Raw genomic sequence first — 14,001 nt, 5'->3', positions numbered from 1 at the left:
TTATAATGTCAAAAGAAACAAAGACCAGGACCCTCTGCTCACATATTTTACAAGTTCATGCAATTAAGTTGGAGGGGACTATACAACACAGTCACGTCTCAATTCCCGAGGAACACATTAGAACATTCCTAGGAAATGAGGAGTTAGGGAGATGAGGAAAGAAGGAAAGACTGAAACTTAACACCTTTTTGAAAAAAGAGTACCATTTATTGCAAAGTCCAAAAAGTAAAAGATTTTCAAGAAATGATCTGGATCACATCTTTCAACTGCTCTTGGTTCTGGCCCCAGTCAAGCTATGAATTTGAACCTTTGCTATGTGAAATATCTGGTTTCATTTGACTACGCTGCTCTAAGTAGATGAATAAGAACAATTGTTCCAAGAACAATGACAGGGAGACGGGGGACCGTCAATCAATCCATCAATCAATGGTATTTATTCAGTGCTATCAATGTGCCGAGCACTGTATGAAGCACTTGGGAGAATACAATACAACAGAATTAGCGGACATGTTCCTGCCCATAATAAGCTTAAAGCCCAGAGGACGAGCTTATAGTCAATCAATAAATGGTTCTCGATCAATCAATGGTATTTATTGAGCACTTATTAGGTGCAGAACAGTGTTCTAAGCACTTGGGAGAGTTCAATACAACAGAATTAGCATAAACGTTCCCTGCCCATAAAGAACTCTCAGTCTAGAGGGGGAGACAGACGTTAGTATGAATAAATTTAGTAATTTATAGTCATTTAAAGACATGTCCATAAGGACTGTGGGGTTGGGGCAAATATCGAGTCATTGGTCAAGTCACTAACAGTTTGGAAATGCAAACTGTGAAGAACTATTGTATGTCACACCCAGAATTCCAATCAATCTACGACTAGCACGGAACAAGTAGAAGTGGGATGGTTCAGTTTGAGCAAAACAAAGCCAGTTGATTATGAACCCAAAGAGAAGAACAGCCTAATCACTTGTATTCATTTAGATCTGGGTTGATATGCGATGCATTCATGAGAGCCGGGACCTATTTTTGGCTTTCATAAATGCTTTGGAAATGTTGGCATGCTCCAATGCCAGGAGCTCAATACTTGGTACTATTTGATACTACCTACAAGCAGCTCAGATTCTTTCCACAGTTTTCCGCAGTTCCATGACACAATAAGTAGTCACACTCTTTTTGAGTAGAAGCTTCGTAAGAATCAATAGACAAGCAGGCAAAAGTGAAACCAAACAACACCAGGAGCTATATAATAATATTAATAACGATGGTGTTTGTTAAGCTCTTACTATATGCCGAGCACCATTCCAAGCACTGGGGTAGATACAAGGTAATCAGGTTGTCCCACGTGGGGCTCACAGCCTTAATCCCCATTTTACAGATGAGGGAACTGAGACACAGAGAAGTTAAGTGACTTGCCCAAAGTCACACAGCTGACAAGTGGCAGAGCTGGGATTAGAACCCACGACCTCTGACTCCCAAGCCCGGGCTCTTTCCACTAAGTCACGCTGCTTCTCTAAGATATAGCTATATATATAGCTCTATATAGCTATACTTTTCTCTCACTCTCTCTCTCTCTATATATAGAGAGACAAAAACACTGTCCTTTTTTGTATTACCATGTTCGAGATTTTCTCTCCCTCTCTCTCTCTCTATATATATAGAGAGAGAGACAAAAACACTGTCCTTTTTTGTATTACCATGTTTGAGATTTTCTCGCTCTATATATATAGAGAGAGAGAGGGAGAGAGACAAAAACACTGTCCTTTTTTGTATTACCATGTTTGAGATTTTCTCTCTCTCTCTCTCTCTCTCTCTAAGAGAGAGATTTACCTGATTTACCAGTTGGACAATCAATCTGAGAGAGAGAGAAAATCTCAAACATGGTAATACAAAAAAGGACAGAGTATTTGTATGTATAATGCAGCCGATTCTGTGAGTCTCATATTGGCCTTTTCTGTCATACATGCACTCATGGGTGTATTTCTACTACCTATCGCATCTCCCAAAACCAAGGGACAACTAGGGTGGCAGTGTGTCCTTACAGAAGAAAGAGGTTGGAGCCAGGAGACAAGTCCAAGTAATTATAATAATAATAATAATTATTATTATTATGGCATTTGTTAAGCGCTTACTATGCGCCGAGCACTGTTCTATGCGCTGGGGTAGACACAAGGTTATCAGGTTGTCGCACGGGGGGCTCACAGTTTTAATCACCATTTTACAGAGGAGGTAACTGAGGCACAGAGAAGTTAAGCGGCTTGCCCGAGGTCACACAGCAGATAAGAGAGGGAGCCATATCCCCTGACTCCCAAGCCTGTGGTCTTTCCACTAAGCCACGCTGCTTCCCCTAATCTCATCTCTGCCACTGGCTGGCCATTTGACCAGACCTCTGTGAGCTTCTGTTTCTGCATCTATTAAACAGGGCTAAAATAACCACTACCCCTGCCTCTTGGATGGCGAGCCCCAGTGGAACCGGGATTGGGCCCATTGTGATTTTCTTCTCTCTACCCTAGCATTTAGCACAATGTTGGGCACAAAGGAAGCACTTAAATATAACTAAACATATCTACGGAGGAGCAGCATGGCCTACTGGAAAGAGCATGGGTCCTCTGACTTCTGCAAAACGGGTACTCAATCCCCCTCCTTTTTAGATTGTGAGCCCCATGTGGGACAGGGACCGTATCCAACCTGATTTACCAGTTGGACAATCAATCAATCAATCAATCGTATTTATTGAGCGCTTACTGTGTGCAGAGCACTGTACCAAGCGCTTGGGAAGCACAAGTTGGCAACAGCATGGCCTAATGGAAAGAGCAGAGGCCTGGGAGGGAGAGGACCTAGGTTCTAATCCAAGCTCCACCGCTTGTCTGATGAGTGACTTTGGGCAAGTCACTTCTCTTCTCTGGGCATCAGTTTCCTCTTCTGTAAAATGGGGATTAAGACTGTAAGCCCTATATGGCGCAGGGACTCTGTGTCCAACCAGACTGTTTTGTATCTTCCCCAGTGTTTAGTCTAATGCCCGGCACATAATAAGCATTTAAGAAATACCACAATTATTATTACTATTTTACAGATGAGGCCGTTTATATTATTCTAGCAATTGCCTCATCACCCCACCTCCACCCCACAGCACTTCTGTATATAACCTTATATTAGGCACTTCCCTAATGCTAAAGAGTTTTAACATCTGCCTCCCCAACTAGACTGTAAATTCCTTGAGGGCAGGGATCCCTCCCTCTACTGTATTCTCCCAACTGCAGAATAAAGTGCGCTGCACAGAATAAGCACTCAATAAAGACCATTTTTTGACTGACTGGTTGATAAGGATTGACTTTTAGACTGTGAGCCCACTCTTTTAGACTGTGAGCCCACTGTTGGGTAGGGACTGTCTCTATATGTTGCCAACTTGTACTTCCCAAGCCTTCAGTACAGTGCTCTGCACACAGTAAGCGCTCAATAAATACGATTGATGATGATGATGATAATAATAATAATGGCATTTATTAAGCGCTTACTATGTGCAGAGCACTGTTCAAAGCGCTGAATAATGATGGCATTTGTTAAGCGCTTACTATGTACAAAGCACTGTTCTAAGCGCTGGGGGGGGGAATACAGTGTGATCAAGTTGTCCCACGTGAGGCTCACAATCTTAATCCCCATTTTTACAGATGAGGTAACTGAGGCTCAGAGAAGTTAAGTGACTTGCCCAAGGTCACACAGCAGACGTGTGATGGAGCCAGGATTCGAACCCATGACCTCTGACTTCAAAGCCCGGGCTCTTTCCACTGAGCCACGCTGCTTCTCTAATGATGATGATGATTGATGAAGGATGAAAACAGTAGGAAGGAAAGTCCCATTACAGAACTCCTTCCATGGGATGACATTTCACAGATCTTTTCTACATTAAGAATATTTTCCTAGAAGGCATGACACTTTTCCCAGAACGATACCTGGGACAATCGATCTGATTAAGTCTCCAGGATGTGGAACACCTGCTTAGTGGTGGATTAGAAACTTACTTAGGAAGTCAAGAAGGGAGCAGCCGCAACAGAACAAAATGTGAATTTGGATTTCAAATTTATCTGAGAGACCTGTTACTAGGTTTCCTAAAGAACAATATACTCTTCTAACTTATTTAACAGTAGAAAATCATGTTACCTCAAGCAAAAATGCTTTTCTGAGTCAAGGAAAAGTAAAAACTTGCATTCTCCCTCACCTATCTTGAATTTCTAAGTGGTAGTGGCTATAACTCAACTTCAGTGCCCACCCTGCAAGTTACTTGCGCACAATAATGCTGTTTGCTTTTAAATCATTCACAACCAACCATTCCGAGTTCTGCAAGCTCTGAAAACAGTGAGCACTAAATAAATACTGATTTGGGAGCTGACTTTTAAGATCTGTATGAAGAAATTGATTCTAACCATGGCATGTGGATTGGAGCGAATTGAACATAGCACAAATGAGTGCTAGACTGTAATCTCATTGTGGTCAGGGAACACGTCTGCTAACTCTGCTGCACTGTACTCTCCCAAGCGCTTAACTTAGTCCAGTGCTGAGCACATAGTAAGCATTCAATCAATATCATTGATTGATCGATTGCCTTAATCAACCGCCACCTAGGCCACAGCTATTTAGTATTACTCCTCTCCCTCCCACTACCTGTTGCTTAGGAGAATTTGGTCACGCTATAGCATAAAATCAACTCATTTCATTCAAAATACTGCCTGTGCTCTTCTGGGCTAAAATTCAAATGAGGCAGCTTTCCCGGTCACTACACATTCCCATTATTTCTCAGAAATAAATATGTGAAACCTAATTTATTTGATCTGAACGTAAATAAGAGAAGTTATTAACAGAAGGCATTTAGACGTGGCAGTTCTGCCTGTCCTGCACATTCTGGGGACATAACGTTAACTAATTAAATTATTTCATCCAGATTTGATTGACTCCTGAATTGAGGCTTCCATTTTTCGGAGAATTACCCATGATTTGGGTTTTAACAAATGTTTAGATTTGAAATACTTTACCACTTGAATTCCCACACTGTTCTGAAAAGCTACAGGTTTTGCCACAGATTACGCAAAGAATTTTGAAGCTGGGTGGTGCATCTTTTTGCATTTAGTACCACCATTTTTTCAAGTTTGCACATGCCATAATTTTTCAAACACATGTTTTTTGATATACTTAAATATGTGAAATATAGTCATGTGGCACTTTACATGGCAAATTTCATTTTTAAAAACCTCCATGCTTAAGAAAAATACCTAATCACTGGAAAGGAAAAAGCTTCTCCCACCCCAAACTACGCAAAGAAAACCATTTTTGGTACATAGCAAAAATAAGCCGCCCACCAGAGATCTTGGAAATCTTGAGTTTTTTTGTTTTTTTTTTCCTGCAGAAGGGTTTATTAATTTCCACTGAGCATCCATTCATGAGGTTTTCTTCTTATTCTTAGTCATAGCACCCGATCCTGACAAGCATGCACAACCTCAAAAGAAAAGAAAGACTAAATACCAACTGCGGAAATAAAGTAAAAAAAAAAAACCAACAAAAAACGCCAAGAGGCGCCTGTTAAAAGAGCAGGCTGCCCTGGGCTTGATGTTTTCTCCCTAACGAGCAGGCCATAATTGTTGGTGTCCTCACCTTATAGGCAATGCTGTTTGATGAATCCACAATGATAAATAGGGGCTTTCTTGTGAAAGGATAAAGGTCTCCAGGATGTAGGCTGGAAGAAGAAAAGGGAGATTTCAGAGCCCAAACCAAACAGGACAGAGAGTACAGACCTCATTCTCTGGTCTGGCTAAAAGTCACAGGAGCACTCTCTACGAGCATTCTTGGGAACCCGGTCGGCCTGATATTCATTCAGCATACAGATTTAAAACTAAAAATGTCACTGAGCCAGAAGCTGTCCCTGCCGTCAAGAAAACATGGGGCATGAGCAAACCAACACATATTATTGCAACCTGAGATGAGAGGGCCTGGTCTGACTCTTTCTTCTCAAAGGGCCTGCCTCCTAAGAGCTCACTTTGACTTGACCCACCCAGCATGACAGCCAATCCATTTGCACAACTTTATCTGCAGCCCAATCCTTCCCGTCTGGAATCTCCAAGACACCGACTGCAAGACAGCATGGTGAGGAAGTCCTTGTACTTCCAGGGGGAGGGACCCCCTCCCTTCAACTTTTCGCCTCCTCAAAAGACATGGGGTGGCAATTCTGGAACCAAACGGATTCTTTTTTCCTTCCAAAGTGTATCTCCGCACTCTGAGGGTAGTTCTGGGGTCTGTCTACACAACCACAGGTGGATGGATTGACCCTACTGAGAAATGTAGTGAAAGTCCCTTCCCTAAATGCCTCGTGAAGGTAAGAGCTAGACTGTGAGCTTGTTGTGGGCAGGGAATGTCACTATTTATCGTGGTATTGTACTTTCCCAAGCGCTTCGTACAGTGCTCTGCACACAGTAAGTGCTCAGTAAATATGATTGAATGACTAGGCTCTTTGCTGCCCCAGGTAAGCCCCTTAAGAAGCAGCAGGCATGAACTGGAAGAACCTGCAGTTAACAGAATTCAAATCTCTCCTCCACAACAATCAGAACCTCTCAGACCTATTAAATTGTCAGTTAAAAACTCTTGCCTCCCTCAGACAGTCAGGGGAAGGCTCAGGGGACCAGAAATAATATTAGCACCTTATACAAATGTAATCATTCTTTGGAATTCTCTGGCCCAAGTAAGCAAGATCTTTCCTGCGAAACACAAAGTAGGGTCCAGTATACTTATCAAGGAGAGCTGACCGGGCAGACACTGCTTACCAATGCATTTCCTTATGGGACTGATTCCTTTTGTGGAGGGCATCCCCATTTATAATATCCCGGTTGCTATTGGTGAGGACGCCTCCAAAGTCATACGGACCTGCAAAATGTAAGAGAAAATTCCTGACGTTAACTAGTACAGTGCAATCTATTTGCTCTCCGAAGAGGAGATGAGCACCATATTCATGAAGCGTTTCCTAACGATATACTGTAAACCAATTTTTTATGATTTGCAGACAACTGAATGTGCGCTGCCTGGTCCACCAATACCACATTTGCAAAAACCTCAACATTACTCATTTATTCTCAGAGTATTATGAGAAGCAAATCATAAATCTACTATATCCCATCATTCTGGGTAATGAAAGGGATGCAGTAACTGCAGGCATCCTCTGCAGAAAAGGAAAAGAAAATCACATATTTCATGCAGAAAGAAAAACAGTAAGTGTTAAAATATTGCGATAATTAACATGCTGGGGAATTGAAATTTGCTCAAATAATTCCTTTGTAACATGAACTTTTCTAGGTTTGCCACCCACCACTCTTCATCTCCTGAAACACTGTAAGAAGCAGTATCGATTAAAGGACTTATAGGATTCTCACTGGACAAATATTTGGTTTTTGAGGAGAAATCAGAGGTCAGATTTCAGTAACATGGCATACTCCAGGTTCAGATGACAACCTCTATTTTACAACCTTCTTAAAGTAAGGGAGTTCTGAATGCTTCCAGAAAGTTAGGTCTGAATTTATTCAACTGAATCCACCAGACTTTTAAGATTCCCTTCCAGAACGGCTAAGCTATTATGAAGCATGCCTGGGGATATGGCTTCTTTCCTAGTGGTACAGAGATAGTAAAGAAACCAAAATAGAAAGAACTCATTATATTAGACCTCGGCAGTATCTGCAATCTTTCGCTAAGGTCAAACAAAGTATCCCAGTCTCTCCTCCACACAAGCTGGGCACTTCAGTTATCATTAAGGGGAGCAAGAAGTATGTGATAAAAGAAAAACACAATAAGACCTTCTTCCTCCGTGGCCAATTTCCCTCCTGATTTAAGGAAAGGAACAAGGTTTGTGTAAACAAAAGAGGGGAGTTAATCAACTTGTTTGGGATACGTATAGGACAGGGATACTACAGACAATTTATATCTGGAGCAGGGCATGCCAGGAAATTAACCAAAATGAAAGACATAGATTAGAAAAGAAACCAAAATACAGTGGGTCACCAGAGAGGAAAACCAAATTTGATTTCTCATACCCCATCCCAACCCTTCAAAAGAAAAAATCACTGCATCTCTAGAAAGTTTACAGGGATTTTTCATTTTCTTTTTAGTATTTTAAGAAAATCTTTGAGTCATGCAAGGAAGATGGAAGGAACATGCATCTTATAAAGGAATGCAATCTCAACAATCAACATACAGATGAGTGGATACAATATTAAGGATGTTGACAGAATTTCTCTTCCTAAAAGGAAAACTGTTTAAATCGAAGTTACACAAATGTAACTCAATCGTCCATTTGCTTTTACTCCAGTCAGCCAGGTTTTAGGTTTTTATGGTGAAGTTACACCCAAATATGCCACTGGATCAAATTTAAGAAGGCAAAATGAGGAGAAGGACAGAGCAAACAAAATCATGACAAGGGCTTGAATTATCACAGAAACAACACTGAAACAAGTTCAATGATTTCTTCAAAAGCTTTTAGTTTCTTGGCACCCACTGACCCAACCACATAACTCACGCTTGGCTCACAGACTTCGGCGCTGATTCCAAATAAGTGGACCAACCAAGTTTCTTGTGTCTTCAGAATCAACAAAGCCTATATAATGGCTGGTCGGGCATTCAGATTTTGAGCTATGCCCTTCAAAAGTGGAAAGATAATGGTAAATATGTTTCTCCGAGTGCTACTTAGGGAACACTGCATTGGCATAGAAAATGGGGAAGCTTATCAGCAATATTAAATCCTCTACCAGGACTTATTTCTCTTGGGCAGGAGTTTTGTGGACCTTCGCCTGTGAAATATAAAGAGAATTCAAGCCCTGCTCATGACAGGGAGCATTCCTTTATTGTACCTTCACTATCAGAACGACCTGTTGGAAATACACCAGTAGCTGACAGGTAAATCAGAAGAACACTGTTGGCTGGCAGCTCCTGAAATTTAAGACATACGTACACACAAAACAATAAAGAAAGAAAAAAAAATACACTTTTATAGCAGTGTATGTCCCATTAAAATCCTGCTGGATAATTGCCCAACAGCAGTAAGTGTTTACGTTATGAGCGATGACACTGTACTGGGGATGAGGTACCTCTCCATCTAAACTATACGCTCGTTGAGGACAGGGAACATGGCTACCAACTCTGTTATGCTGCATGCTCCCAAGGGCTTCGTACAGTGCTTTGCAAACAGTAAGTGTTCAATAAATACTACTGATGACTGATTGATGAAGAGGGTATTTCTCATTAAAACCCTCTTGGTTTAAACGCTACATAAAAATGAACCAGGCCTGCCTGTTCTGAGTTCAGCTGTGCTGTTACTGATACATGTGTCTACTCCACCTATCCCTTCATTCAAGGGTAAACTTTCCTAAAATCAGCAGCTTACTTAATGGCCTGTTAAAAATGACCCTTTCTCCCTTGTTGTCAAAAATATGTGGTCATACAAACCTTAAAAGATGCTGCTAAGAACGTGTACAGTTGGCTGAAAGTCGGTTTATATAGGAGGTATTTGTGGGGGTTCTCTCGCCGGGCAGGTTTATCAGCTGATTCCTGTATTCACGCACAAAATCAACAACAGGCACATATCAGGCAATTCTCATTTAATAGTGGGTACTTAGCTTTACCTTTTTATTCATCAGTTCTACCCCCGCCCACCGCCATTTACATTAATTAATACTTTCCAGCCAGACTGTGAGCCCGTTGTCGGGTAGGAATTGGCTCTCTTTGTCACCGAATTATAATTTCCAAGCACTCAGTACCGTGCTCTGCACACAGTAAGCGCTCAGTAAATACAATTGAATGAATGAATGAATAATAATTTCTGGTCTGTTTATTTGTATTGATAACTGTCTCCCCTACTCTAGACTGTGAGCTCACTTTGGGCATGGATCGTCTCTCTTTATTGCTATACTGCACCTCCCCAAGCGCTTAATACAGTGCTTTGCACACAGTAAATACTCAATAAGCCCACTGTTGGGTAGGGACCGTCTCTATATGTTGCCAACTTGTACTTCCCAAGCACTTAGTACAGTGCTCTGCACATAGTATGCGCTCAATAAATACGATTGACTGATTGATTGATTGATAAATATGACTGAATGAACGGTACCTACCAACTTGTTTGGTCTCCCAACCCCAGAAAAGGCCCCTGCCACAGTTTACTTTCTACCTCTGATTTACAGGCACTTGGAGGGAATATTGCACACTCTCAGAAAATGGGAAAGCACAGAAGACCCAATCCTTACTGTAAAGACAAGTGTGTGTTGATCGGTCTTTAACTGAGGAGGAAAATTCACCTGCATTCCCGGCTTGTTCATCTGTGAAGCCAAGTTCATCGGTTCCCTTTCCAGGGCTTGTAACATTCGGAACATGTCGACGGTCAGTTCGCTGAACTTCACCTGCAGTAGACACATACCTGGCTATTGAACACAGCCTTACAGGGCTCACCATCTCTGTGATTTATTTATTTATATTAATATCTGTCCCCGCCTACACACTGTAAACTCGATGAGGGCAGGGAACATATCTACCGACTCTGTACTCTCCGAATCGCTTAGTTCAGTGCTCGGCACGCTGCAAGCGCTCAAAAAGTGTGATTGATTCATTAACAGTACTCCAGAGGAAGAACCTGGCTCTCTCCCTCTGCTCAGAACACAAATCCTTAGTTATATAGATGCCTCTGATAAAGTTGCCTCAGGAATCCTCGGGCAAATCATTCAACTACCTTGCAAGCCCCTCTTTTTAGTTCTACCAGAGGTAAAAGAGTAGTCGGGCAGATGGGGCAATATCCCAGGAGACTTCTCGACAGATGGGAGAGCAGCGGGTCTCCATACATAGAGAAGCAGCGTGGCTCAGTGGAAAGAGCATGGGCTTTGGAGTCAGTGGTCGTGGGTTCAAATCCTGGCTCTGCCAATTGTCAGCTGTGTGGCTTTGGGCAGGTCACTTAACTTCTCTGTGCCTCAGTTACCTCATCTGTAAAATGGGGATTGACTGTGAGCCCCCTGTGGGACAACCTGATCACCTTGTAACCTCCCCGGTGCTTAGAACAGTGCTTTGCACATAGTAAGCGCTTAATAAATGCCATTATTATTATTATCATTATACAGTGGATAGTAAGCACTTAATAAATGCCATTATCATTATGCAGTGGCTTCTACCCCGGGGGTGGAACAAGTATTTATTGTATTATACTCTCCCAAGTACTTGCTACAGTGCTCTGCACACAATAAGTGCTCAATAAATGCCAGTGACTGATTAACTGGGGGGCTGGGTTGTTGGCCTACTATTCCAAAATAATTTGCTCATGAAACATGTCTAACCAACTCTGCTGTACTGTACTCCTCCAAGCACTTAGTACAGTGCTCTATCATCATCATCATCAATCGTATTTATTGAGCGCTTACTGTGTGCAGAGCACTGTACTAAGCGCTTGGGAAGTACAAGTTGGCAACATATAGAGACAGTCCCTACCCAACAGTGGGCTCACAGTCTAAAAGGGGGATCTATACATAGTAAGCATACAACAAATACTACTGATTGATTGATATTAATATCTGAGCATACAGAGGCCACGGAATATGCCACCGACAAGTGGTGGAGCTGGAATTAGAACCCATGACCTCTGATTCCCAAGCCCATGCTCTTTCCACTAAGCCATGCTGCTTCTCCGGATCAGGGCGGTGGCAGATTTTAGCAATCTTGTGAAGGTAGAACCAACAGGATTGGGTGACAGATTCAACAGGTGGGTTGAATGAAAGAGATGAGACAAGGGCAACACCGAGTTTACAGGCTTGTGAGACAGGAAAGATAGTGACATTGTCTACAGTGACAAAAGAGTGATAGGAAAGACAGGAAAGAGTCAGGGAATGAGTGGGAAAATGTGGAGTTCTGTTTCGGGACATGGTGAGTTTGAGGTGTCAGTGGGACATCCAGTTAGAGATGTCCTGAAGGCAGGAGGAAATGCAAGACTGCAGAGGGAAATGCAAGACTGCAGAGAAAGAGAGCAGTCAGGGCTGGAGATAAAGATTTGGGAATCATCTGCACAGAGATGGAAGTTGAGCTATGGGAACGAATGAGTTCAAGAGAGTGACTGTAGATGGGGAACAGAAGGGAACCCATAACTGAATCTTGAGGAATCCCTATTTTCAGAGGGTGGGAGGCAGAGGAAGAGCCTGTAAAAGGGACTGAGAAGGAGCAGTCAGAGAGACAGAAGGAGAACCAAGAGAGGAGAGACTCAGCGAAGCCAAGGCTGGATAAAGTGTTAAGGAAGAGGGGGTGGTCTCCCGTGCTGAAGGGAGCTGAGTGGTCTAGGAGGATTAGGACAGAGTAGAGGCTTTCAGATTTGGAAAGGAGAAAGTCACTGGATACCTTAGAGAGGGCTGTTTCCGTGGAGTGATGGTGGTGGAAACGAGATTGGAGGGGGTAAAAGAGAGAATTGGAGGAAACAAAGAAGAGACAGCAGGTGTAGACGACGCACTCAAAGGGTTTGGAGAATAACGGTAAGAGACAGATGAGGTGATAACTGGAGGGAACTGTTGGGTCATAAGAGGGTTTTTTTTTTTAGGATGCAATAAGAAAGCACTTCTGAAAGTAGGGGGAAGAAGCCATTGGAAAGTGGACAGCTTAAGATGACAATCAAGGAGGGAAGGAGGAAGCGGGTGGGGGGGGTAGGGGGGTGAGTGTTTTAATAAATTATGAAGGAATAGGGTCAGAAGTATAGGTGGAGGGGGTAGATTTTGAGAGGAGGCAAGAGATCTCTTCTTGAAATACTGCAGGGAACATAGAAAGAGGAGGAGAAGGGATTGGATAGGAGCAGGGGAGATTTTAGGGCGATCAAACCAGAAGGTTTCAATTTTGTTACAGAAGTATAATAATAATAATAATGGCATTTACTAAGCGCTTACTATGTGCAAAGCACTGTTCTAAGCGCTGGGGGGATACAAGGTGACGAGGTTGTCCCACGTGGGGCTCACAGTCTCCCTCCCCATTTTCCAGATGAGGGAACTGAGGCCCAGAGAAGTGAAGTGACTTGCCCAAAGTCACACAGCTGACAAGTGGCAGAGCCGGGATTTGAACCCATGACCTCTGACTCCAAAGCCCGGGCTCTTTCCCACTGAGCCACGCTGCTTCCCCTAGTATGAAGTATGTGGCTAGGTCATTAGGACAAAGAGATAGCAGGGGCCGGGGACAGGAGGGAGTTAAATACCTGAAACAGCTAGTGGGGGCAATGGGTATGGGAGTAAATTAGGAAGGAGAAGTATTGTTGTTGGGCAGAGAAGAGGGACAAACTGAAGTATGTAAGAATGAATTTACTGTGGACCAGGTCGGAGAGATGTCTGGATTTACACCAGCAGCGCTCCGGAAGCGGAGTGTGGGGATCCAGGGTTGGGGGTTAGTGATATGAAATCCGCAGAGGGACAGGGGAGCAAGGGAGTTGAGTTCGGTGGAGAGAGTGATGATGACAGTATTTGTTAAGTGCTTTACTAAGTACCAGGCACTGTGGTGTTGACTGTGTTAATTTGTGCAACACGCAAAGGTAGTTTGGGTATGGAGGCCAAATGAGGCAAGATGGCTTTAGAATATTGGTGGGGTTCAAAAGATTGGAGCTCTCTTCGGGGGAACAGGACAGATTTGAAGGGGGTGGGTGTATGGGAAAGAGAGCAGGTAAGGAGATTGTGGTTAAAAGAGATTATAAGATCAAGTGTGTACCCAAGTTGGTGAGTGTGAGAGACAGGGTGGAGCAGGAGGTCACAGGAGTAGAGGAGTGAGAGGAAGTAGACAGTGGAAGGTCATCGGGAAACTTTCTTGGAAACTGAAGTCCTCTAAGATCAAGATAGGGATGCAAAATGGGAGCAGGAATGTGAGAAAGGGATCAAAATGGTTCAGAAAGTTGGAGGAGGGGGCAGGGGGATGGTAAAAGACTGACTAGTAATTGGAGTGGGAGGTAGAGGTGGATGATAGGGGCTTCAAAGGAAGAGAAAG

General features: G+C 43.0%; 1 protein-coding gene across 1 annotated transcript in view; it reads right to left on the bottom strand.

Annotated features, from left to right (window-relative positions):
• The window catches only part of SCAI (suppressor of cancer cell invasion), a 73,165-nt gene that overhangs the window by 14,262 nt on the left and 44,902 nt on the right, over window positions 1-14,001 (bottom strand). Inside the window, exons 9-13 of the mRNA XM_038744590.1 lie at window positions 10,317-10,418; window positions 9,469-9,570; window positions 8,874-8,952; window positions 6,804-6,903; window positions 5,641-5,722 (exon numbers count right to left, since the gene is read on the bottom strand). Of these exons, the coding sequence (XP_038600518.1) occupies window positions 5,641-5,722; window positions 6,804-6,903; window positions 8,874-8,952; window positions 9,469-9,570; window positions 10,317-10,418 (465 nt within the window). The remainder of the gene's footprint in view (window positions 1-5,640; window positions 5,723-6,803; window positions 6,904-8,873; window positions 8,953-9,468; window positions 9,571-10,316; window positions 10,419-14,001) is intronic.

The sequence above is a fragment of the Tachyglossus aculeatus genome, chromosome 4 (genome assembly GCF_015852505.1).
Source record: "Tachyglossus aculeatus isolate mTacAcu1 chromosome 4, mTacAcu1.pri, whole genome shotgun sequence".
Taxonomy (NCBI): Eukaryota; Metazoa; Chordata; class Mammalia; order Monotremata; family Tachyglossidae; genus Tachyglossus; species Tachyglossus aculeatus.
The sequence above is the reverse complement of the archived record's forward strand: the minus strand, read 5'-3'. Positions and strand labels throughout refer to the sequence as shown.